This window comes from Ochotona princeps, chromosome 5 (assembly GCF_030435755.1).
Source record: "Ochotona princeps isolate mOchPri1 chromosome 5, mOchPri1.hap1, whole genome shotgun sequence".
Lineage (NCBI taxonomy): Eukaryota > Metazoa > Chordata > Mammalia > Lagomorpha > Ochotonidae > Ochotona > Ochotona princeps.
Genome location: NC_080836.1, coordinates 107543123 through 107568725, shown reverse-complemented (window position 1 = coordinate 107568725; position 25603 = coordinate 107543123). Strand labels below are relative to the sequence as shown.

General features: G+C 49.9%; 1 protein-coding gene across 1 annotated transcript; it reads left to right on the top strand.

The window, feature by feature from the left end:
* Window positions 1-13680: 13680 nt before the first annotated feature.
* LOC101517938 (olfactory receptor 6B2) lies at window positions 13681-14733 on the top strand. Its single transcript, XM_004597454.2, has one exon. The coding sequence runs from the start codon at window positions 13695-13697 to the stop codon at window positions 14634-14636; it is 942 nt and encodes a 313-aa protein (XP_004597511.2). The 5' UTR covers window positions 13681-13694; the 3' UTR covers window positions 14637-14733.
* Window positions 14734-25603: the final 10870 nt, after the last annotated feature.

Sequence of the window (25603 nt, the reverse complement as noted above, 5' to 3'; positions counted from 1 at the left end):
GCAGGTGTGTGACACAGTGGTCGACAGTCTCCCTTGGAAGCCTGTGTCCCATGTCTGTGCCTGGCTGCACTTCTAGCTCTTGTCCCCAGGCAGCTCTCTGCTAGTGCTCTGGGAGCCAGCGGGTGATGGCTCAAGCTGCTGGATCCCTGTCACCCATGGGAGACCGAGGTGGAGTTGCAGGTTCGTGGCTTTGGTCTGGCCCGGCCCTGGCTGTTGTGGGTGTGGGGAGTGAATCAGCAGATGAGCCATTTCCCTCTCTTGGGCCCTTTTTCTTTTTTCCATCCCTTTCTCTGCTTCTGTCTCTCATGCTTCAAACAATAAATAAACATTTTAAGTTAGACACAGAATAAACAGGCTGTTCTCTCCCACCCTCTTTTTTTCTCTCCCCATCCCTCTATCCCTCTGCATTTCAAATAAATACATTTTAGCCTTTTCAGAGCACATGATAAAATATGTTAGCACTAAAGAGGACAGTAAAAGATAAATATTTGAACAAAAAGAAAAAAACACATACAAAAACCAATGATGAGACAACCAATTGTCTACCATATTGATAAGTACATTAAGTGTAAATGGATTAAACAGTCCAATAAAAAGCAAAGATTAGAAGAATCTTTTAAAAAAGATCCACTGAATGTACAGGAATAAAAAAATAAACATGTAAAAAGTAACATATACAAACAATAATAAAAGAGAGCTGGATTAGCTGTAGTAACAGCAAACAAAATACATTTGAAATGAAAATTCTTACTACAAAGGAGATTTTACCTTGGTAAGTGGGTCAGTCCAGCAGGAAGATATGACTATAAGCACATATACTTATATATACATACACAGAACAACTGAGTCCAAGAATGTATGAAGGGAAAAACAACAGAATGGAAGAGAGACACAGAAAACTCATACAGACTTCAACATGATGGTAGAGCATCTAGACAGAGGCCAGCAGAGAGATGGACACCTGCCCATCAATCCCTAGATGGTCCGTCAACTGGCTCTAACCAATATTGTGCAGCACCAGCCAACAGCAGCATAACACGCATCATTTACAAATCACACACAACAATCTGAGGACAGACTATATGCTAAGCCATAAACTAAGACTCAATTCAGTTAAAAAATTTGAGACCACACAAAAAATACTTTCTCACCACAATGTAAATAAACTAGAAATCAGTATATTTGGAAGTTCACAAATACCTGGAAATTAATTGCATAGTGATAAATATTGCCAAGTATAATGGAAATTAGAAAGCATTTTAACTCAATGAAAATAGAAATGCAACAAATAAAATGTTAAGGGATGCAACCAAAGCAATGTTTACATAGAAATGTATAGTTTTCAATACCCAAGCCTAAATAGAAGATATCAAATAAATAACTTTATTATTTTTTCCAATTATTATTATTATTTAATAATACGGTTCCATATGCTCTGGGATTACCATTAGCCCCTCCCTGAATCCCCTCCTAACCTCACTGATTTCCCCCATATTATTACAACAGTATGTATGTCCATCATTGTGGGCATGGACAACGGCAGAGACTCCAGCATCCTGTTGTCATGATATAGTAAACAATTTCAGTGGGAGTCCAACTCTGATCTGGAAGTAGAGATACATACTGCGTTACACAGTTATTATATATCCCCTTAAATGAAAAACCACAATACAAAATCAACAATATGAAGAAAAATAGAAATTTACAATGCCATGAAGTTAATAACATGCTACTGCATCTAATAATCTCCATTACACAGTTACTGTACATGCCCTTAAATGAAAATCCACAATACAAAATCAACAACAGGAAGAAAAAGAAGAAATTAAAAAATGCCAGGAAGTTAAATAACATGCTACTGAATGACTAAAGTGTTGCTAAAGAAAAGAAAATAAAAAATCTTCTTGAAGAAAATGATGCTACTGTATGGCTTATGAGTTAGTGAAAAATTTAGTATGAGAAAAAAACTGTTTTGAAGAAATGAGCTAAAAACAAAAACATCAAAATTAATGATATATAGTTTGCCCTGATCTTTGTAGGTGAGCTATGTCGCCTGTACGCAACAAATAGATCACTTTTGTTATTTTAATCCAGTCTACTTAATGTATGACATTGATCGATGGGTTTAAGCCATTAACATTCAGGGTTAATATGAATGGGCGGTAATTTGGCCCTGTCATTTTTGCAATGGGTTGTTCATTGATTTAGTCTGTTGTTATTTTACTGGGATGTTCTTCACATTTGCCTTTGGTTTTGGTGGATGCTATTCCTTTTCTCTGTCAAGAGAACATCTCTAAGTATCCTTTGTGTGGCAGGTTTGGGAGAGGCATATTCTTTTAGCTTTTCTTTACTGTGGAAGAATATTATTTCATTTTCAAAGACAAAGGAAAGTTTTGCTGTTGGGTACATTATCCTGGATTCTCAATTTTTTCTTTTAGAATCTGGAATATGTCACTCCATTCTCTTCTTGCTTGTAGAGTTTCCTATGAGAGGTCTCCTGTGAGTCTGATTGCCATTCTTTTATAGGTCAATTGATTTTTTTTTTCACATGTACACTTAAGGATCTTTTCCGTATATTCAATTGAAGAGAGCTTGATTATCATGTGTTGTGGTGAAGATCACTTTTGGTCAACCCTGTTGGAGTTTTGTGCCCCTTCTGTATTCTGTTTCCCAATTCTTCCTCTAGATTAGGGAAGTTTTCCCTTATTATTTCATTGAATACACCTTTAATCCCAGTTTCTCTTTCTGCACCTTTTGAGAGTCCCATAACACTTACATTTGGGCTTTTGACAGTGTCTTTCAATTCTTGAATACTTTTTTTTAGCTTGACCAGCTCTGCTTTAGCTTCTTGATTGTTTCCTCCTGGTGACAGGAAATATCTTCCAATTCTGAGATTCTTTCTTCTGCCTCCTTCATTCTAATTTGGAGACTCTCCACTGAACTTTTAATTTGCTCCACTGTATTCTTCATTTCTGATATATCAGCTTTCATTTGATTCATTGCTGCTATTTCCTGTGAGCATATTCCTTAAATTCCTTGATTTCCTGCTTTATGTGCTTCTCATTGTGTTTAAGAAACTTCATAAAAAGTGTTCAGAATTCTGTATCCCCATTTTCTCGATGTCTTCCTCAGTTAGCTCTGAGTTGGCAAAAGCTTTTGCTCCTTTGCAGGGGAGTCTTCAGTAATATTCATTGTGCCTCTGTTTTTTCTTTTGCTCTTGGTTATTGTACTTCTGGTTATCAGATTCGTCTCCTTGGGGCAGGATTCTAAGCTGTGTCACAGACAGGTCTGCAATTCAACTTTACTTACTGTGGTTGGCACATGGTTCTTTGTTTGCAGCCACTTGTGCCATTCCTCCAGCGAGTTCCAGGTCTGGGTTCTTATGTTAGATTTCCACAATGGTCTCCACAGCCCCAGCTCCTGGCTCACCACTCTCCACCTCCTGTGGTATCATGCTGAGGCTGCACTGTTGTCTGTATAACCTTTCTCCCACTTCCTGTTATAGCAGTTCCTAGAATTAGGGAGACACCAGGTGTCCTAAGTAACTAGGTTTTTGGTGGCACTGATCTTGCCAGAACCTGTTGACCATTATTTCTGGGGCCACCTGGACCAATTCTGACCTGTAGGATGCCAAAGTCGGAGCTGGAGGTGAGTTTGCTCTCAGTTCAGCACATGTGCAGCTCTCTTTTGTCCTGCAGTTTGACAGCCTTTGCCACACTGTACAAAATGGCGCCTGATGCGCCTTTGGTTGGTGGTTAGGTCTGTAAGCTGCCTACACCCATTTTGAATGGAACACGTAGGATGCCATGTCGGTGCAATTCACTGAGTCACAAATGAGTTTGCTCCCAGCTTAGAGCATTTGCAGGTCATCTCAAAGCCTTTGGCTCCCCACACATAATGGAGAAGTCTGGGCTATGAAATCCACCCTTCTCCGGCTCAGCCTGTTGGAGATCTGCTGCTCCGTCTCTGCTCCTGGTGGAATCAAATAAATTAGCAGGACTGACGGTTTTTTGCTTGGTTTACCTGATTAGCTCTTGGTGAACTCCCTTCCCACCTGGCAGCTGTGCAGTTCAGATCGCCACTTGGTGAGTGCCGCTGTGGTGTCCGGTCACTGCAACACCACCGTTGTCTCCATTGCTTTCCTGTGTCTGTCAGTCCCCAGGTGCCCCTCTGCCATTGGTCTGTCCACTCCTATTCCCTGGAATGTGCCCTCCCTGATTCTCTGTTTAAATGTGTGCTCACCCTATTCAGCCTTCTTGATTCTTCCTCAAATAAATAACTTAGAACATTTACATTGAAAATTTCAGGAAAGGAAAAGTTCAAACAGAGAAGCAGACGGAAGGAAGTAAACCTAAGAGCTGAAGTCAGTGATGATTGATGTAACCAAAGGTTGCTTCTTTAGATCCATCAGGCCATAGGCCTCGGGACCCTGCACCCACGTGGGAGACCTGGGTGAGGCTCTTGATCGGCTCAGCTCTGGCTGTCACAGCCACTTGGGGAGTGAACCAGGGCACGGAAGAGTGTTCTGTCTCTCCTCTCCGTAAATCTGCCTTTCCACTAATAAGTAAATAAATCTTTAAAATGATCAACAGCATCATCTGATAGATGGGAGACAGAGGGAACCAACTGATCACAGAAGCAGAGGGAGGTGGGGGCCTCAGTGAACCCTTCCGAAAAACGCCAACTGGAGTGACATTCTAGAGAAAAACAGAAACACAGAAAAAGAGGAAATACATAGCTTGATCTCTAGCTAATGAACGCATGGAATTAGTCATTTAAGCTATCACATAAAGAAAGCCTCAGATGGATGTGGCTACATTGGTCCCTTCTGTCCAACACTGCGCACACCTTTGGATACGCCTGTGCTACTGTCAGGGTTGGAAAACAGTTCAGTGGTGGGAGGCCAGGCATGGGAGAACAATAAACCCCCAAACCAAAGGCCAACCTGAATTTTACACCTTGCACAAAAATGAACAAAATAGATCTTGCAGTTCAGCGGGAATTTTAAAACCATGAAACTGTCCGTATCGCTTTTTACAGGTACATATAATTATTTTATAGAATTTAATTTGCAAAGCTCATTAATAGATCGAGGGATAAAAGAAAAAATCCAAATGAAATAAGCTCTATCTCCCAGTACATACAGAAGGCGTCTTTCGAGGGACGGGACCCATCTGGAGGGCGGAGGGAGAGCAGGTGCGCGCTCAGTGGATGCAGCATCTGCTTGTACCCACGCGGATGCCCAGAGTTGGAGACCGGGACAAGGCTCCTAGCTCCTGATCGGCTCAGCTCTCGCTCAGAGCTGTGCTCAGGCTGTGCGAGTCCGTGTGGACGCGAGGTGGATGAGCAGGGTAGAGACGCAGTCTCCTACCCACGCGGATGCCCGGAGCTGGCAGGGTACCTCGCGCAGACTTCCGAGAGTGCAGAAGTGCGTCCGTCAAGAGGATGACGCAGCGTGCACACGCCGTCTCCCTGCAGTGTTGGAGTGATGGCTCCACCAGGGCTGCCCTGGAGGCTGGCTCTCAGGGGAGCTCTAGGCTGAAATAAGCCCGGCTCCCCCCAAGAGGCTGCTCCCCAGGGTGCAGGCAAACAAGAGTAGAAACCCCAGCTGCAGAGTTCAACTGCAGGTGCTGACCTTGGGCCGGCTGCACTAACTGAGAAGCCTCCAGAGAGAAAGGCTGAGAAAAGCCCCCGGATGTGCGGTGACATGGTGTGGCCCAGTACGGAGAGGTCTGACTGCAGCCTCCCAGTGCTGCCTCATGCCCACGGGATGCAGCCCTGGGGCTCCTGAAGCTGGGAGAAGGCAAAGGACTGGGGAGGAGGCTCCTGTGACCAGGAAGAAGGGGTGCCCCTGAGCAGCAGGGGGCCAGCCCCAGGCAGCTGTGTGCTGGGGGTCGAGGGTCAAGGTGTGTGTCGGGGGAAGACGGGGGCAGGGCCTCCACTGTACCAAATCTCGGCTGACATCTGCATCTCTTATTTTTAAAGATTTACTTTTTTAAAAATCAGAGGCAGAATTATATATAGAGGAGAGACAGGAGAGAGCTCCCATCACTCCCCAAATCACTGCGAGGGCCAGAGCTGATCCAAAGCCTGGAGCCTCTTCCGTGTCTCCCACGCAGGTGCAGGAGCCCAAGCGCACTTGGACCATCCTCTGCTGCCTTCCCAGGCCACAGGCAGGGAGCTGGTTGGAAGTGGAGCAGCCGAGAGGCACATCAGTGTCCCTATAGGGTACAGGAGGGTTAGCTTGCTGTGCCACCGTGCCAGTCCCTGACATCTGCACCTGTAACAGCCATGTCTGTCCTCAGTGACAGATACAGCGTGAGACTGACCTGACAACCTGCTTGGCTCACGTGGCTTCCTTCCCGCCCTTCTGTACCTTCTGAAAATGTGTCCACATCTGCCTGTGGCCCCATCACCCCTGCAGCCCCTCTTCTCTCTGTGTTCATCCTGCTGCAGGGCTTCCCCTGGACATGGCCAAGCGCAGCTCCCCAGGTGCCTTTATGTCTGTGTCCAGTTTGGAGAGCACTTTTGTTCACACTGGCCTTTCCACTGGACATAATCCCCCTTCAGGAGGCTGCCCAGTGTCTCCCAGCTTCCCCGGTGCTGCTCCCATGCTGCCTGGGGGTCAGGGAGGAGTCTTCTCTGCACAGCTGCTTTTATGCCTGGAACTTTTTGTCCTTTTGGCATGTGGCTGGGACGCCAAGAAGCTTGACCAGAGCCTGGCAGGGGTGCAGCCAGGGACAGCCTGACCACAGCCGAGCAGGGGCGCAGCCAGGGATAGCTGACCACAGCCAGGCAGGGGCGAAGCCCAGGACAGCCTGACCGCAGCCGGGCAGGGGTGCAGCCCGGGACAGCCTGACCGCAGCCGGGCAGGGGTGCAGCCCGGGACAGCCTGACTGTAGCTGGGCAGTGGTGGAGCCAGGGACAATCTGACCGTAGCCTGGCAGGGGTGCAGCCTGGGACAGCCTGACCGCAGCCGGGCAGGGGTGCAGCCCGGGACAGCCTGACTGCAGCTGGAAATTTCGGGCCTTCGAGGCAGCTTTAGGTTTGCTCTGTTTATGAGCACCAGCCCCGGCGCTTCCTGGGCTCTGCTCCACAGAAGCCGGCATCTCCCTCTTCCAATAACCCAGTGTAGGTGTGGAGCAAGAGGCTTACAAGAGAGTTCTCCCTTCCCAGCAGGCAGAGCCTCGGCCGCACACCTCTCAGCTGACAGAGCCCCATGTCAATTTGTTCTAGAACCAGCTCCAAAGCTCACTGGTTTTTGCAGCACGATTCAGTAGTGAAGCCTTAGGTTGCCCTGTTGGTTAAAAGCAGCAAATGCTGCTGATGGAAAGCAAGTCCAGGGGATTGTCTGTTCCTCTGGGTGCCATGAGTCAGACAGGGTGCAGGGACGGCGGAGCGTGGGGACGCACAGTCCAAGTCCAGAAGTCGTGCAAGGTCATGGAAACCTGTGCAAGGTCAGGGGAACCTGTGCAAAGCTGTGGGAACTCGTGCAACATCGAGAGCCTCTTTTCAGATTCATTCACTTGAAAGGCAGGGTGAGAGAAGAGAGGGATCTTCCCCAAATGACCGTAGCAGCCAGGGATGGACTGCACTGAAGCCCGCAGTCCCCCATGTGGTCTCCCACGTGGTCCATGCTCTGCTGCCTGCCTGGGTACATCTGTAGGGAGCTGGATCAGAAATGGAGCAGCCGGGGCCACCGGATCTGGCATAAACAGGAAGTTTTATTGGCTGCACTACCCAGCACTCCTTGAGGGACCTACGACTGGGACAGGAGGACTCACAGGTTGGAGAGGAGGGACACACTGGCAACAGTGTGGGATCCATAGCTCAGGAAAGGCCGAGGCTGGGTGGATGTCTCAGGGTGCTGGGGGCAGAGCGGCCTTGGCCTCACGGCCTGCCAGTGGTGGGGAAGAAGCATGGTGCCTGGTGGAGCCGTGGGATGGTGGAGGCTGAGCAGGCCCCAGGCCACACGCGGGGGCTGGGTACAGAAGCGGCTGTAGCAGAGGCCTGGTCAGAGCCCTGGGCGGCTGGCGCTCAGGACTGAAGCCTGGCAGTGCCCCCAGTGGCGAATGCTGCATCAGACCAGGAATTATTCAGGGGCCTCAGCTGCCTGCAGGTGAGAGCGAAGGCAGGGAACCGCCCCTGGACACCTCCTTGGCCAGACGGCCACATGGACTGCAGGTGCAGGACTGGGAGCCTGCTGTCAGCACATGGGAGCCCAGGTGGCCACAGAGACAATGGAGACCATGAAGTGGGACTCACCTTAGGGCTGCGTGTCCAGGTCTGCTGGTGATCACTACTGGGTGGGGTTGGCCACAGGGTATAGCCCTTGCCTACCTAGTGCCTGCTGGAGGCCGGTGGGGCTGGTCACAGGGTATGGCCCTCGCCTACCTCGTGCCTGCTGGAGGCCGGTGGGGCGTGCTGAGAACCACTGGACATGCATGTGCAGGCTGTGCACACACACAGCCTTGGCTCTGACAGTCCGACTGTTTCCCAGCATGGCAGGGCCCTGTGCAGCTGCACCTGCACCAGGTGGCACTGGGCCCTCCACTCTCCTGTGGCCACCCATGATGCTGCCACTCCAGTGACCAGAGCTCTCCTGAGGGTTGGAAATAGTTTCTGGCCCAGTCTCAATGTGCATTTCCCTGTGTACGAATGGCGTTGATGGGTTGTGTCGTCTACTGAGGTCTGTCTGACCCTTGGCCTTCCCAGCAGGCTGTTTGCAAGAGACAGTCCTGCCCACGGGGTCCTTCTGCCACAGACTCTCTTCCCCCAAGACAGACTGCAGGCAGGAGAGATCACCTATGGGCCTGGGCTGAGTGCCTGGACAGGCCCAGCTCAGAGACCAGGCCTCTCCCCAGCTGGGTCAGGCTCCTGCTAATTGGTAGTGAGGAGCACTGGGTAATTGGGCTCTGGAGGCTGCAGGTCCTTGCATAGGGCACAGAAGCCTGGTCCCTCCCGGCCCAGCCTCCTCTGCCCTTGGAGGAGGGCTCGTGTGCCTGCTTGAGGCAGCCAGGCCGTGTGGACACTGCTCCCTCTGCTGTAGGTGGAGAGGAGTGAACCCCGGGCTGAGGAGTGAACCCGGGGCTGAGGAGTGAACCCCAGGCTGAGGCCGCTGCAGAGCCTGCCGGTGAGTCCCCTTGGCATCCAGGCCACCCTGGATCTGCACCTTCACAGAAGGCAATGGAACAAGGCCGGGCCTGGGACTGTACCCCATCCAGCACCCCTCCCTGTAGTCTAAGATTCCCACCTCCCCCTATTGGGCGGCCCCCTTGGGCCACCATGGACATCTGGAAATCTGCCCGAGGAAGGCTAGCTGGTACAGGTGCTCAGCGCCCCTCCTGAGGGCCTGCTGGCAGGGGCTGGGGCGCAGAGCAGCCATGCCCCGTCAGGCTGCTCCAGCACACCTGGTCAGAGCCAGACTTCCAACCCTAACCTACACCCCAGCTCTCTTGCAGTCTCCCTCCCCTGTCTCCTTGTGAATTGAGAACTGCACACCTTCCACGCTGTGCTCCTGCTGGGTCTGACAGACCAGGGAGGCGTCTGCTTGGGGGCAGGGCTACCCTCCCAGGCCCAGCTCGTCCTGGGCCTATCTGGCTCCTTTACTGGTGCCTGCAGGAATATCTGAACACAGAAGTAATTGAAACCCAAGCTAACATCCATCCAGGGGCTGGTCACTTGACAAGACCCACTGTAGCCCGTGCAGGCACAGCAGGACCACAGCAGGCACATGCTCTGATTCACATGGGTGTCAGGGACGATAGAAGGCAAACACCTACTTCCTGGGATAGTCAGCCACTCTATAGTCCTCGTCAGGGACTCCAGGAATGGATCAACTCTGCCCTCACTCCCCCTGCTGGCTGTCTGCACAGATAGTTGTGCCTTCAACCCGGCTCTGCGTCTGTCTGCAGAGTCAGCTCTGCCCTCACTCCCCTGCTCTTTCTGCCGGCACGGTCAGCTCTGTCCTCTCTCCCCCTGCCCTGTTTGTCTGCATGGTCAGCTCTGCCCTCACTCCCCTGCTCTGTCTTCCTGCACGGTCAGCTCTGCCCTCACTCCCCCTGCTGTATCTGTCTGCCTTCACTTGTCCTGCTCTGTGTTTGTGTGCAAGGTTAGCTCTGCCCTCACTCCCCTGCTCTGTCTGTCTGCATGGTCAGCTCTGCCCTCACTCCCCCTGCTCTGTGTTTGCCTGCCTGGTAGCTCTGCCCTCACTCCCCCTGCTCTGTTTGCCTGCATGGTCAGCTCTACCTTCACTCTCCCTGCTCTGTGTCTTCCTGCAGGGTCAGCTCTGCCCTCACTCCTCCTGCCCTGTGTCTGCCTGCACGGTCAGCTCTGCCCTCACTCCCCCTGCCCTGTGTTTGTCTGCAGGATCAACTCTGCCCTCACTCCCCCTGCCCTGTGTCTGTCTGCTCTCATCCCCACTGTTCTGTGTCTCTCTCTCCTTCATTCCCCTGCTCTATCTTCCTGCATGGTCAGCTCTGCCCTCACTCCCCCTGCCCTGTGTCTGCCTGCACGGTCAGCTCTGCCCTCACTCCCCCTGCTCTGTGTCTGCCTGCATGGTCAGCTCTGCCCTCACTCCCCCTGCTCTCTGGTTGTCTGCAGGGTCAGCTCTGCCCTCGCTCCCCCTGCTCTGTGTTTGCCTGCATGGTCAGCTCTGCCCTCACTCCCCCTGCTCTGTGTTTGTCTGCATGGTCAGCTCTGCCCTCACTCCCCCTGCTCTGTGTCTGCCTGCATGGTCAGCTCTGCCCTCACTCCCCCTGCTCTCTGGTTGTCTGCAGGGTCAGCTCTGCCCTCGCTCCCCCTGCTCTATCTTCCTGAAGGATCAGCTCTGCCCTCACTCCCTTGTCTGTGCTGTGTGACTGCTTTTTTTTTTTTTTTTTTGCTTGTTTTGTTTTGCTGACTCATTTTCATCGTTATTGTTGTCTCCAAGTCAAAGTACACAAGTGCTCTTTATTAATCTCCTTCTGGCTCTGTTTCCTCAAATTTGTCTTTCTCTTCTTTTATTATACTTCTCTTCTTTTTAAAAGAATTATATCCTGTAATTCCAAGAAATATAAAAGTTGATGAGATTTCCTTTGACGTAAACTTAAATACCCAATGATTTTGTGGATATTGGCCTCCTTGTAATAGCCTTCTTTTTGTAGGAACATTTAGCTGGCAGTCACTAGCTATGAAACAGCAGGCTCTGGGGTTCCTGGGTGAGAAATGTCTCATTTTAGGAGGTTTGGCTTGGTTTGTGTCCTAGTCCCTTCCTCTTCTTGGTGTCTGTGGTGCGTGGCTGTGGGGTTGTGGTTCCAATAAGCTCTCCTGGCCAGGTGGGGAGGCTTCCATGTTGAAGTCCAGAACAGCCGTGTGTGGTGGGTAGTGGCAGAGTCCTGCCCCATGTGGGGAAGTGTTACTTCCCTTGGGTGACAGATATTCACAACGCTGGGGACAGTCTTCCATCAGCAATGATCAATTCAGCTGGGCTAGATCAGCATGCATCAGCTGGCCTTGAGTCCCTGTCCCTGAGTGGACCACCCTGTGCATCGGCTGGCCTTGAGTCCCTGTCCCTGAGTGGACCACCCTGTGCATCGGCTGGCCTTGAGTCCCTGTCCCTGAGTGGACCACCCTGTGCATCGGCTGGCCTTGAGTCCCTGTCCCTGAGTGGACCACCCTGTGCATCGGCTGGCCTTGAGTCCCTGCCCCTGAGTGGACCACCCCGTGCATCGGCTGGCCTTGAGTCCCTGTCCCTGAGTGGACCATCCCACGGTGTCAGGTACCTTGCAGTATGGTTCTGGGCTCACTCTGCTGGGAGTTAATTTGTGCTGTTGAATTGTAGGTCACTGGCTTCCTTTGGGTATCTGTTTCCAGGTTTTTTTTTTTCAAGATTTACATTTCTTTGTTACTTGAAAGGCAGAGTCACAGAGAGAAAGTAGACAGAGGAGAGACAGAGATGTCTTCCATCTGCTAGATCACTTCCGAAATAGCTGCAATGGTCAGAGTTGGGCTGGTCCACAGCCAGGGGCCAGGAGCCTTTTCCGAGTCTCCCACACGAGTGCAGGGTCCTATGACTTTGGCCCACCCTCTGCTGCTTTCCAGGCCACAAGCAGGGAGCTGGATAGATGTGGCACAGCTGGGACACGAATCTGTGCCTGTAAGGGTCCCGGGACCACAGGTGAAGGATTAGCTGGGTAGACCACCACAACTGTGCCACAACAGGTTTTGTGATGGGATTTGGTGATTGGAAGCTGGATGGGGAAGAATGTTGGGATCCAACAGCTTAGACGACAGGAAATGTAATAACCTCTGGTTCTCAGACTCTTCCTGCATCTTTTAGATGTGGTTATAAGAGGGCGGGTTACCGGGACAATGCCCAAGGTGCTTTATACAGAATGTCGATAGCATCTGCCCGTTCGTCCTTCTGTCCGCCACTGGGGTTGTGTGTGTATTGCCCACCTTTTCCTGTCCAAGAAACTTTCACTTTTTGTTTTCCCCAATGGAGATATGTGAGTTTTCAAAATGCTATTATAGCTGTCTCTCTGGGTTTCTGATGGGCCCTATAGCTGTGGGTTTCCTTCCCACAGGTCACTGAGATCTTGACACCATCACTGTCAACGGTGGCGTTCTGACTGTGAGGTCAGCTGGGCAGTGGGATGTGTGCTGCAAGGCTGAGCCTGTGCCTCTGTTGCCCCTGAGATTAAGCCCAGTGCCTTCCTGACACTGGGTTGAGGTCATAGCTTTCACCAGGTTTACAAACAGAACTGACTCCGCTCTAATTCTGAAAACATGCTTGCTTTCTGTTGGTCTCACAGAGCTGGAACTGACATGCCATTTCATCCGAGGTGAGTTCCTAGCTATGCTTGTTTTCTTATATGCTTGGGTCATTTTCCTGGTGAATTTATTCCTTTTGCATTTCCTGCCATGACCGATGTTTCTCAGTCCCTGTCGTCTGGGGTGAGGGCCTTTCTTGTCCTCAGCCGCACATCTGCATTCTCCATTGTTTTTCCAATCCTCACCCTGTCCACACCTTAAATCACTTGCTTCAACTCTTAAAGGCATCTAAGTTACTCTTGTTATGAACTTCAAGAGTAAGAGGCAGCTTTTTGCTTTCTTTCTCAGAAAATGAGATGAGATGATTTCTCTCACATTTTCCACACATTTTGGGCTTTTCCTCATGAATTCAGACCATTTTCTCCCTTAAAAATGGTATTATTTTCTACTCGGTACGTTCTTGGGAAGCAAACACCAATGTTTGCATTTGGGTCCACAGACCATGTCAATGACGATGGCAAAGTGGACTGCTCTGTTGGGGGTTGCTGATGGTCTCCTAGTCAGTTTTTCTGACAGAGCTGGTTTATCTTGGGGAGGCAGCCAATATTTTAAGTCTCCTGCTGGGGAAATTTGCAAGCCCAGCGTTCAGGGATAGGTGCCTTGTATATGTGTAACTATGGGTCCCAGTGCAGCACTCCGAGCAGGCTCCTGATAACGTGCCTTGAAAGCAGACCCTGGACACTCTGGTGTCTGCATTTCCGAGCTCCTTCTCTGTTGCAGCAGAAGGCGGGGCACCTCGGGACCGCTGATTCAGGCCTCAATATCGGGCTGTGGCCTCTTCCCGTGGGGTTCCCTCTGGGATCTGGGTGCTGAGAGGAGGGTCCAGAGGAAACAGTGGTTGTGATCAGGATGCATTGATGCTCTCTTCCTGGCAGGGAAGGATGAGGGGGGAGAATGCCACCAGGGTCAGCACGTTCATCCTGCTGGGCTTCCCCACCTCCCCCAGGCTGCAGTACGTGCTCTTCCTCCTCTTCCTGCTTGCCTACCTCTTCGTCCTGGTGGAGAACCTGGCCATCATCCTCACCGTCTGGAGCAGTAGCGCCCTCCACAGGCCCATGTACTACTTCCTCAGCATCATGTCGACCCTGGAGATCTGGTACGTGTGTGACATCATCCCCAAGATGTTGGATGGCTTCCTGCTCCAGCACAAACACATCTCCTTTGTGGGGTGCATGACTCAGCTCTACTTCTTCAGCTCCTTGGTGTGCACGGAGTGTGTGCTCCTGGCCTCCATGGCCTATGACCGCTATGTGGCCATCTGCCACCCACTGCGCTACCAGGTCATCATGACCACGGGGCTGTGCGTCCAGTTGGTGGCATTCTGTTTTGCAACTGGCTTCACCATCTCTGCCATCAAGGTCTACTTCATCTCTAGTGCCATGTTCTGTGGCTCCAACGTCCTGAACCACTTCTTCTGTGACATCTCACCCATCCTCAAGCTGGCCTGCACTGACTTCTCCACTGCAGAGCTGGTGGACTTTGTTCTGGCCTTCCTCATCCTGGTGTTCCCACTCCTGGCCACCATTCTCTCCTATGGACACATCACCTTGGCCGTCCTACGCATCCCCTCAACTACTGGCCGTTGGAGGGCCTTTTCCACCTGTGCCTCCCACCTCACTGTGGTCACCATCTTCTACATGGCCTTGTTCTTCATGTACGTCCGGCCCCAGGCCATTGACTCACGGAGCTCCAACAAGCTCATCTCTGTTCTGTACACAGTACTCACACCCATCTTGAACCCCTTGATCTACTGTCTGAGGAACAAGGAATTCAAGGACGCCTTGAGGAAGGCTCTGGGCCTGGGTCCAGCTGCAGCTAGCTAGGCATGCCTCTGCTTCCGGAAGGATGTCTGCTGAGACCCAGGGGACACCTCACAACGTGCTGTGTTGGAATTCTTTAGTTATTTCAATATGACTTGTACTTAGATAAGCCACATTTATGTTTGTCTGTTCTCTATGTCTCCTAGAGGTAGTGGCACAACTAAGATTGATGGATTTCTGAAGCTGTGGACAAAGCAGGATGTGGTAACCTGTTAAGGTTCCTTTAAACTAGCCATTTTAGGTCATCAGCCATGTCCGTATGCTAGCTAGGCCCAGAACGCTGAGCTCCAGGTGCCATCAAAGCACCACACCTCTGGGAAATTGTAGGTGCCCTCAGGGCCTCTGTTTCACCCCCTCTGATGGTCCTGAGAGGACAACTGGCCCTGCATTCTCTGGTCCAGACACCCACCCAGAGCCTAGTCAGCCACTGAGAAAACAAAAGGTGTGTTGTTGCTGCTTGAGTTGATTCGGCTGGACTTGCAGCATGGACAGCAAGACCCATGTCTGTCTTCCTCACTCTGGGATCCCTGAGGCCCACCACACAAGCAGGAGATAGACACCGAGTGCAGGACTAGTGGTAGGTGGATCTGTGCAAAGCAGAAGCTCACCTGGGGCATCCCTGCAGCAAGGAGAGGCAGCCTGCCCAGTGGGAGGGCCACCAGGAGGCCAGGAGGACAATAACTCCAGAGGAACGGCTCTAGGTGGTTCCAGGGCCATAAAACCACCAAGGCAGGAGACAGAGCAGTGGTGCTCTGAGGTGAGAGATGCTGGTGTGGTGGGAAGAAAGATGGGAGCCAGCAGCCAGGACAGCAGCCTGTGGCTGGGTGTCCCTTCACCATCTGCAAGACTGAGCAATGTGCCAGCCCATCCAGAGGTGGGGGGAGCATCTTGGAAACTGGATCTATAAGGAGGTCAGCATGTTTCTAGTTCCTGCGGTCTTCTCATGGGGCTCTGTTGGGGGCTCCTCCCCATCCCGTGGCTGCTGTTTATTTTCAAGTGGATCCCGTTGTCACCAGTTGGATAGTGGCGGTTGGGGAGTCTGGGGATGCTGCAGGGAGGGCTGCACATCCTTGGTGACTGCTTTGGGGTCTTCCCCTCGGTCCGGGCCATGATCTGGGCTTGAGACCAGGGGGTGCTGGTGGCTGCAACAGGCAGACCTGGCTGCTCAAAGGGCCCCATTTTCCCATGATATTCAGGATACACTGAGCAAAATGCTTATGAAATTTAGAGTGTTTGAGTGGAGACAGATAGAAAAGGACACCTGGAGGCTAAGCCCATCAAGGTGCAGGCCGTTGGTTAGAAGTCTGCAGTGCGCTGTTGAAATTTGTCATCTGTTCCCTGGACAGAGGCCTCTAGGGAGGCGAGCTGGCATTCAGTCCTGGCCACCTCTGTGTGCTGATGAAGGCCTCTAGGGAGGCAAGCTGCAATCAATCCTGGCCACCTCTGTGTGCTGATGAAGGCCTCTAGGGAGGCGAGCTGGAATCAGTATTGGCCACCTCTGCGTACCTATCAGAAGACACATTCTGTTTCTCTGCAGACTCTTGTCCTGTGTGTCCAGCAGACACACATGTTTCTCTACATTGAGAAGCATGTTGCTTCTATAGAGTGTTACCTTTTCTGAAAACACGCAAGTTCTGGGTTGCTGGGGCCCATGGGGTGGGTGTGGATGACACAAAGGTGTGAAGAGAACAGCTCTCCTATTGGCAAGGCCTTGAGGAGCTTCCAGCTCTATGGCAGGGCCTGGAGGATGTCTCTCCAACCACCTTGACACAGTCTCACCCTTTTTGCATGGACACTCAACCTCCCCGTAAGAATTTTGTAGCCTATTGAAGCATTGTTGTTTGCTCTGTGAGATGGCTTTTGCAACCGATGTGAGCGTGCGAGTTAATGTTGCTGATCATGTTTTGGTGAGTGGGCCTTTAACAATTTACACACAGGAGCACAATGAAGCCCATGCCATTTCTGGACACCTTATTGTGTGCCTACCCATTGCCTCAGGATCTGGCCCAGACATGAAGCACACCTTCTGGGAAAGGGCTTGATAAGTACCCTAAAAATTAATGGAAGTGATGGGAGTATGAGCTGCAACTGCTATGGTGATAAATACAGTTATTATGATCTTAAAGGCTAGCCTGCCCTTGCACATTTTTGAAGCATAGAAAGTATATCTGTTGTAGCTACTTTTATGATTTTTGGCTAGAGGGATTTAAGGATGCTCTGATTAATAGAGATATGCTTTTTTATTATTGTTTGGTTGCTTATGGGTTGTAGAGTCTGTAGTTGTAAGGGGATTTAATATATGGAATTTTCATTTGGATCTTTATATTTTTTCCTTGTGACATATTTTTTCCATGAAGTGATGGGCAAACTGTAGAAATAGAAATGTGGCAGGGATGTAGTACTGATTAGCAGGTGATCACATGTGCCTTAGCCTTGGAGTCCTCGCTGTCACTCCATGGATACTACTGAAGAATGAACAATGGCTTGCTTGGAAGAATATGAATACAGTATTTTGCAGAATTACTTTAGGGGCACCTGCTTGATCTTGAAGTAACAAACAGTATGACCAAAGGTCGGTACATGCCCCCTTAGTGATGAAGTAAAATAGAAAAATTAAGTGTGTGTGCAGGAGCTTGTGATGTGTCTGGGTAAATAAAGACAGCTTCTTGAACTGTTAACAGAGGACACCAAGTGACAGTGTCAGGGTCTCTTCTTTTTGCTGACTCCACACACCCTTCTAAAGCTCAAAACTTTGCTGGATCTGGCCTCTGGCAAGTGGCGCCCAACGAGGGTCTTGATGAATGTAGGTCTTTTCTATCTTGCTCTTTGCAGTGTGGATAGGACTTCACCCAGGTTGCTGCAGGCCCCCTGACAGAAGGTCAGGTTAGGAGGGGTAAGTAGTCACATTTCTTGAGAAGTTTTGTACCCTCTGTCAGTATAAAGGTAAAATGGGACAGAGTGCATTCAGTGACAGAAGCCTGTGCACTGATACTATTAACCATACTTTACAAAAGAAAGGCGCTAACATTAGTAAAAATATCTTTCAGGATTTTTGCAATTTGTGCAGAAGTTAGTCCCTGGTTCCTGGAGGAGGGAACTCTAGATTTACAAACATGGGATCAGGTGGGGAATGACATGAAGAGGTGGTATCAGAACAATGGGGGGCTGACATGCCTAGCTCAGCCTATGCTGTTTGAACAGTACTGTAACAAGCACTGGACATGCGGACAGATGCCTGTGCCCCATCCTCCCTGACTGCTCCACCTCAGGAACATACACCCTTGATTGATCATAAAAAGGAAGGATCAGGAGGGCTGCGGGAGAGGACGTCTAGCTCGGATCCCGAACCCAGTCCGCCATGTGCCCATGGCTCATGGCGGGCTGGGCCCGGGCGGCCAGTGCGCCATTTGGCGCCAGGCTGTGCCTACTGGCCGCCCGGCTGGGGAGCTCTGGGGTATTGGACATCTGAATCGCTGCTGAGATAGCTCTAGAGTGACCCCACTGTTTCTGGGATCTGAGTCAATCCTAAAGATTCCCAATGCCAGTAACTCTTCCTTTGAAGAACTTCCAATCCCTTAATAATGCTGAGCTTTGAACACCTATCAAGTAAAAGATAAGCTCCGGCTTGTGTAGCAGGCTGGCACCTAATGGTCCTCGGAGCAACCACGTGCAGGTGCGTGATTTACAGCTAGGAACGGTCCCAATCTGGGAAGCCACAGCTGGGATGAGGTTCCCACCAAGGGGTGTATGTGCTGGAATGGGGGCTGCGTTCTATCTAGGAAACAGTTGCAGTCACCCGAGGCACTAGTGTGGGCTGGGATTGGATGCACCAGGCCGGTTCAGATCCCAGCACCATCTGGTGTTATGGAGAAACAGGGTAGATGTGGGACTGACTAGGCTGGGTCTCAATCCCCTTCTGAGCCATGTGTGAGCTGTATGTGGGTATGGACGAGCCATGGCTGGGCTGAAACATCCAACAACAAGAGTCAGAATGGGGTGAAAGCCAGCCAGGAAAAGCCACTGTTCCTGCTAGGACAGGAGGTGAACTGAGTAGGGTTGGCTCAAGAACCCCCTGGCAAGCGCAAAATCTGGCATTGGGAGGGGTTCTGATGGAGGAGCCTGGGCAACTCCTCTGGCAGGACACAGTCCCTGCAGGTAAGTGCGAGAAGCATGATTGGAAACAGCCCAGAATAGGCCATGGAAAGTTTCCCACTGGCATGCATTCGGCATGGGTCAGGAGCAGGCCAGGCTGAATCAGTTCATGTCATCCTCTGGCAAATCCGATCACCAGAACAGAGTGTGGAATGGGCCGGGTTTGGTTGCGACAAAACCAGTACACATTCTGGAACGCCAGGGCGTGGTTGCCTGTACTGGATATGAATGCAACACCCATCCAGCACACGTGAGATCCAGGAAGGGAGGGGCAGAGCTGGCGGGGGGGTTAAGGGGCTGGTCCCCTCGCTGGACAACCACTCCCACTGGAGAGTGTTGGCTGGGATAGAGACAGACACGACTAAGCAAGGCTACAACACCTGTGCGCTGCATGTGGACAAGATCAGGGCCACAGCATCAGCTGGCAGAAGCTGGCACTGGGGACTAATTCTGTCGAGTCAAATCACAGGACCACCTAAAGAGTGCATAAACCGGGACAGAGAGACCTGGGAGGGAAAAAGTGGGTTCCCCCTTCTTGGGTCACTATTCCCGTGGGAGGGCATGAAAACTAGGACGGGGGCTGGGATGGCTAGACAGAGGCACTCAACAACATCTGTGAGGGCTGGATGGTTGAGTCGATTAGATAGAACTAAGCTTTAATACCCATTGACAAGTACCAGAGCCAAATGGGATGGGGAACAGACTGGTCTTCTGCTACACAAATTGGCAAACCAGGGTAGGGGGCAGGCTTGGTGGGGGTTATTGTGGGTCGCCCCGACTAGGCTGCAGCTCCCACTGGTTGATGTAAGGGCCGAACCAGACTGGACTGCAACACCCATTGGTTCCAGTGCAACTCGGGACTGAAAACAGAACCAACACAGTAATTGCAACCACCAGCTGATCAGGGTGATGGACTGTGCCGGGCCCTGTGCTTGCTAGAACATACAAGAATCTGGTCTGGGAATACCTCAAAGTATCTTTGGAGATCTCCCCACTTGAACTGCTGGACTCAGAATTCTAACCAAGAAAAGACAGAAGACAGAATAGGACAATCATTCATCTCAGCTACATGTTGGCAGCGAAATATGGGACAAATGGAGACTTCATGATGGACCATATCAATCAGTGGACCACCTCATCGAGCGAAACTGGCAGTGACTCATAACTGGAGAACTATTAACTCCACTTGAGCACATATCTCAGAGCATGCCCCACATATGGGACTTGGGGTGGGCGGGAAACCGGGTGGGGCTTCTCCCTCAATACCCCCTTTTACCTCAGATACATGATGGAAACAATATGGACATAATAGCATTGCCCACCTCCCTATCCCCCTGAACCTTTTTTTTTTTTTTTTTCCTTCTCTTTCTTGATTTTCCTTCAACTATAGTTAACTATGTAAAGATTGTCAACAACAATACAATAAAATGGATTATGTATAAAAAAAAAAAAAAAAAAAAAGGAAGGATCAGGTTCTACTTATGGCTTTATGGATAATGTCCTTTGAAAGACGACTTAAAATCTCTCTCTTTTTTTTTTAATTATTTATTATTTAACTTCAGTAATTACATTGTATTATGTGACACAGTTACATAGATACTTGGGTTCTCCCCACCCCTCCCCAAACCCTCCCACCATGGTGGATTCCTCCACCTTGTTGCATAACCACAGCTCAAGTTCAGTTGAGATTTCCCCATTGCAAGCGTATACCAAACATAGAGTCCAGTATCTTATTGTCCCGTCAAGTTCAATGGCTTCTTAGGTATACCCTCTCTGGTCTGAAGACAGAGCCAGCAGAGTATCATCCCAGTAAATTGAAAGCTCCAAAATACCATCAGCAAAAATTTACATCATTATGGAATTAATTGACATAGTAATGAGTAACCAATATGTTAAAAGTAAATGAATATTTTATTTTTGAGAATCTTACATAGTTTATTAGGGCACAAAGGGTCAAGGTTTACAGGAAAGTGGGTAAGACCATTGTTCCCACATTAAGATCATTGTTTTGCTGTTGCTGGGGAAAGGGGAGAAACAAAGGGAAAACCCCCAACTAGCCTCCCACCCATCCCAGGTTCCTGATGTGGGGCATGCTCTGAGGGTCCTGCTCAAGCAGTTTTGGTAGTTCAACAGTTCTGAATTGCTGCCAATCTCGCCATTCCAAGTGCAATGGAATCTCTACAGAATCCACTGGCTGACATACTCTCCTCATGGTTAAGGTTCTGAGATCAGCAGTTCATTTGGAGGGATCCACAGAGAAACTTCGTCTGAGGTGATGCCAGACCTGATTCTTGTGTGTGCTTGCCAGTACAGGGTCCAGCACCATCCGTTGCCCCAATCAGCCTATACCTATGCTGGTGGTTGCAGCTGCTGGGTCAGTTCTGTTTCCAGCCCTTCTTCCACGTGAACCAATGGCTGTTGCAGTCCAGCCCGATCCTGCCCACTTCATACTCGGCCTTCACGCAAACCAGTGGGAGCCGCAACCTAGTCAGGTCAACTCCCATAACCCCCCCACCAGGCCTGCCCCCTACCCTGGTTTCCATTTTTGCTTGCCAGTATGTACAGCAGACTTGTCCAGTCTGTTCCACATCCCATTTAGCTCTCATTCATGTCAATGGGCATTGAAGCCTAGTTCAACCCTACATGCCCTACTATCCAGCCCACACACATACTGGCGGGTGCCCTTCTGTCTAGCCACCCCTGCCCCAATCCTGGTTTTCATGCTCTCCAGTGGGAGTGGTAACCCAACAGGGAGGAACCCACTATTTCCCTACTAGGCCACTCCCACTCCCAGATTATGCACTCTCCAAGTGGTTCTGCAGATTAACTTGACAGAATTTGCTCCCAGTGCCATCCTCTGCCAGCTGGTGCTGCAGCAAAGCCCAACCAACCCTCACCCACTCTAATTTATGCTTGCACTAAGTCAGAACAATCAGCTGAGCCTGGCTTTTCCCTGATCTAGCTCACATCAGGCCCACAGGTGTTGTAGCCCTGCCTAGTCTTGTCTGCATCGATCCCAGCTCACGCTCTCCAGTGGGAGTGACTGTCCAGCAGGGGATCCCACATTCCCCCTACTGGCTTTGCCCCTCCCTCCCTGGTTCTCACGTGTGCTGTTTGGGTGCTATGTCCACATCTGGTACAGCTCACCTCATCTTGGCTTTCCATAATGTGCACTGGTATGTGTTGCGAAAATACCTGGCCCGACCCACACTCTGTTCTGGTGCTCAGATATGCCAGTAGGTGATGTGAACTGGTTCAGCCTGGTCTGCCCCAGACCTATGCCAAATGTATTCCGGTGGGTATCTTTCTCTTGTCTGGTCTGGGTTGTTCCCTATCGTAGTTCTTGTGCTCACCTGCAGGGACTGTGTCCTGCCAGAGGAGTTGCCCAGGCTCCTCCATCAGAACCTCTGCCTAGGCCAGATATTGCACATACCAGTGGGTCCATTACCACCCTACTTAGTCCACCTGCTGTCCTGGCAGGCACAGTTACCTTTCCTTGCTCGCCTTCAACCCATTCTGGTTCTTACTATTGGATATTTCAGTCCCACCAAGGCTTGGTCCATACTTAGACACGCCTCACACATGGCTCAGTAGGGACGGAAACCTAGCCTAATCCATCCTACATCTATCCAGGTTCTCCAGACACCCAGATGGTGCCAGAGTTTAGCCTGGTTATGTGCACCCAGTCCCAGTTCACACTTGTGCCAAAGAAGATTGCAGCCATGTCCAGACTAGAATGCAGCCTCCTTCCAGCCCCTGCACTCAGCAGGGGGAACCCCAACCCAGCAAGTGTGTACTTTCACAGCCATTCCCAACCATCGATTGTGCGCATGCCAGTGGTTGCTCTCATCCACTTGTCTTAGCCCCTCACCTGTCTCAGCCTTTGCCTTTGATGCTGTGGCCTAGTATCCCTGGCTCATGCAGACCAGAGCCCAGTTCAGCATGCAGTGAGCTCCATCCTGGTTTCTGTTCTTCCTGTGAGGTAAGGTTTGCTCAGCCCTGCCTGGTCCACCCCTTTCCAGTTACAGCTTGGCCCACCCCTCATCCTGTTTCAGGATGCGTATCCAGGTGCTGCTGCCTTGACTTGCCCAGACTGTGGTCAGTTCCTTTACCCGTGATTGCAGGTTCCATGGTCACACCTAGCTCAGCCCATCACCACCCCAACTCATGAGCTAACCACTGGGACTTGTATTTCCACAGGGTTGGGCCCACACTTTCCCCACAGAATCTACCCTTAGACCTGATTATCTCATGTGTTGGTTAGTGCCTTGACCCTGCCAAGTGTGACCCATCCCGTTTCATCAATCGGTCAGGTATTGGTACCTAACCCTGCCATACAGGCCACCAACCACAGCTTTCATGTGGACTGCTGTGTGGCAGTCTGTGACGCTCTATGCTAACAACCCATCTCAAGTGGGTTGGTGAATCAGTCTGGCCCAAATAGATCTTATGGACTCTTCCCTCCAAACCACAAAGTCTCAGTCCCCATGCTTGCCAGAAAGATCTGTGACCCCATCGCTGGGAATCACTCAGGATTCATCCCTCACCTACACTCACATTGTCCTTATCCAGAGCTGTCCCTAGGCAGCAATTCCATAGCCCGAAAACCCTAGAGCTTGCCATCAGGCAGCCAGAAGGAAGAGCCTAGTGCCCAATAGGCGCATTGGCCAAAAGCCTAGGTCTTGGTCACCACTTGGCAGCAGTGACCATGGCCTGAGTCCCCAGCATTGGGTCCGGCATGGCTGGGGCACCCCCTGCAGCAGCCATGCTGTAGGAGGCTTTTTCTCCCCAGTCCCATGGCTGAACACCTCCCTGGCTATTCCTGCTGCAAGATGATAACGGCAGAGAGGAGCCAGGTCCTTAATCCAGCTCCCAAGTTTCCCTTGTGGTTTACTTACCCCAAGAGAAGAAGTCTCTCAGGCCTGGAATCACCTAGGACTTGGTCACTACTTGGCAGCAGCGACCATGACCTGAGTCCCCAGCATTGGGTTCAACCTGGCTGGGGCACCCCCTGCAACAGCCATGCTGCAGGAGGCTCCTTTCACCCCAGCTCCATGGCCAAACCAAGATGACGTAAAATCTTGTAAAAATGATCAGGAAGGATGGAGATCTTTTAAAACCAGAAATATGTATACCAGGGGTTGAGGATTGTGAAAAAGGGCAGACAGTTGAATTACATGATAGGTGGTCTCCTGCTGTTAATGATAAGCCTCCAAGAGATTCTACTAAGCTATGTTAGCCCTTTCCAGCTAGATCAGACTTGGCAGATTAGCTTTAGGGGAGCAATGCAGTATGCACATAATGAAGGTGATTTTTCTCTTATCCTGTTGTTTATAAATGGGATGAACACGAACGTGAACTGTTACCTTATAAACTCATTAAAGAACTAAAGCACGCTGTCTCTAAAGGCCAAACTCCCAGTACATTATGACAATGGGGTGAGGGATAGGAGCAAAGTGGATGACGCCAAATGATTGGTTTCAGGTTGCCAAAAACTTGCCTCACAGGAGGAAACTTCCTTTTGTGGAAAATGGAATATGAGGAATTGGCTAAAGAGGAGTAAAGTCTCACGGATCTGTGAGGCATGGAAAACCTTCTCTTACTTTGGACGTGCTTTTAGGACAGGGCACTCATCTTGGCGTATCAGAACAACTTCCTCTGCTTAAAGAGACATTACAGCTTATCTCCTCCCTGGCATTAGGAGCAAGGAAACACCTGCCACTTCTGGATCAAAAGATTTCAGGTTTTGTAAATGTTAAACAGAAGCCTGAGGAGCCATTTGAACACTTTGTAGCTCAACTCACCAAAGTGGTGAGTAATTAGTAATTCAGCTACTGATCCCGTAATTAAACAGTTAGCTTTTGAAAATGCTATTCCAACTTACCAAACCTTAATTCAGCCAGTGAGGACAGGAGACTTGTCAGACTATTTTCTTTTTCTTTTTTTTTTTTTGACATTTTATTATTATTGCTATCATTTTATGATACAGTTCCCTATTCCCTTATCCCCTCCCCAATTCCCTCCGACCCCACCTAGTTCCTCTATATCATTACTAACATATAGTTTTTCATACTCAGTCCTATGTCCATCATTGCAGGCATGGACAATGGCAGAGAGTCCAGAATCCTATTGTCAAGATATAGTAAACAGTTTCCTTGTAAGTCCATCTTTGTCTGGAAGTAGAAATGCATACTACATTGTATCCTCACATCTGGATGTTAGTCTCCATTTCACAGCTACTGTACATCCCCTTAAATGAAAAGTCATGATACAAAATCAACAATAGAAAGAAAAATAGAACTTTACAATGCCATGAAGTTAAATGACATGTTACTAGATAGGACAGTCTCCATTACACAGCTATTATACATCCCCTTAAATGAAGAGCCACAAACAAAATCAACATCCGGGAGAAAAAAAGAAATTAACCATACCAAGAAGTTAAATAACATGCTATTAAATGACTAATGTGTAGCTGAAGAAATGAAAATCAAGAACCTTCTTGAAGAAAATGATGCCACTGAATGATCTATGAGTCACTGAATGATTTAATCAGAAGAAAGTGTTTTGAAGAGATGAAACCAACAGAAAACAACAAAACCCATGTGATATAGTTTCTGCTGATCTTTGTTGAAGTGTGTCTCCTTCAGACAATAAACAGATAGGTTTTGTTTTTTAATCCAGTCTACTAATCTATGACTCTTGATTGAGCTTAAGGCATTTACATTGAGAATTTAATATATATGGGTGGTACTTTGGTCCTGTCATGTTTGCAATGGGTTGTTCATTGGTTTAGTCTTTTGTTGTCACTTTACTGG

Excerpts from the sequence above, each read along its gene's own strand:
- LOC101517938 (XM_004597454.2), top strand. The coding sequence starts at position 13,695 with ATGAGGGGGGAGAATGCCACCAGGGTCAGCACGTTCATCCTGCTGGGC.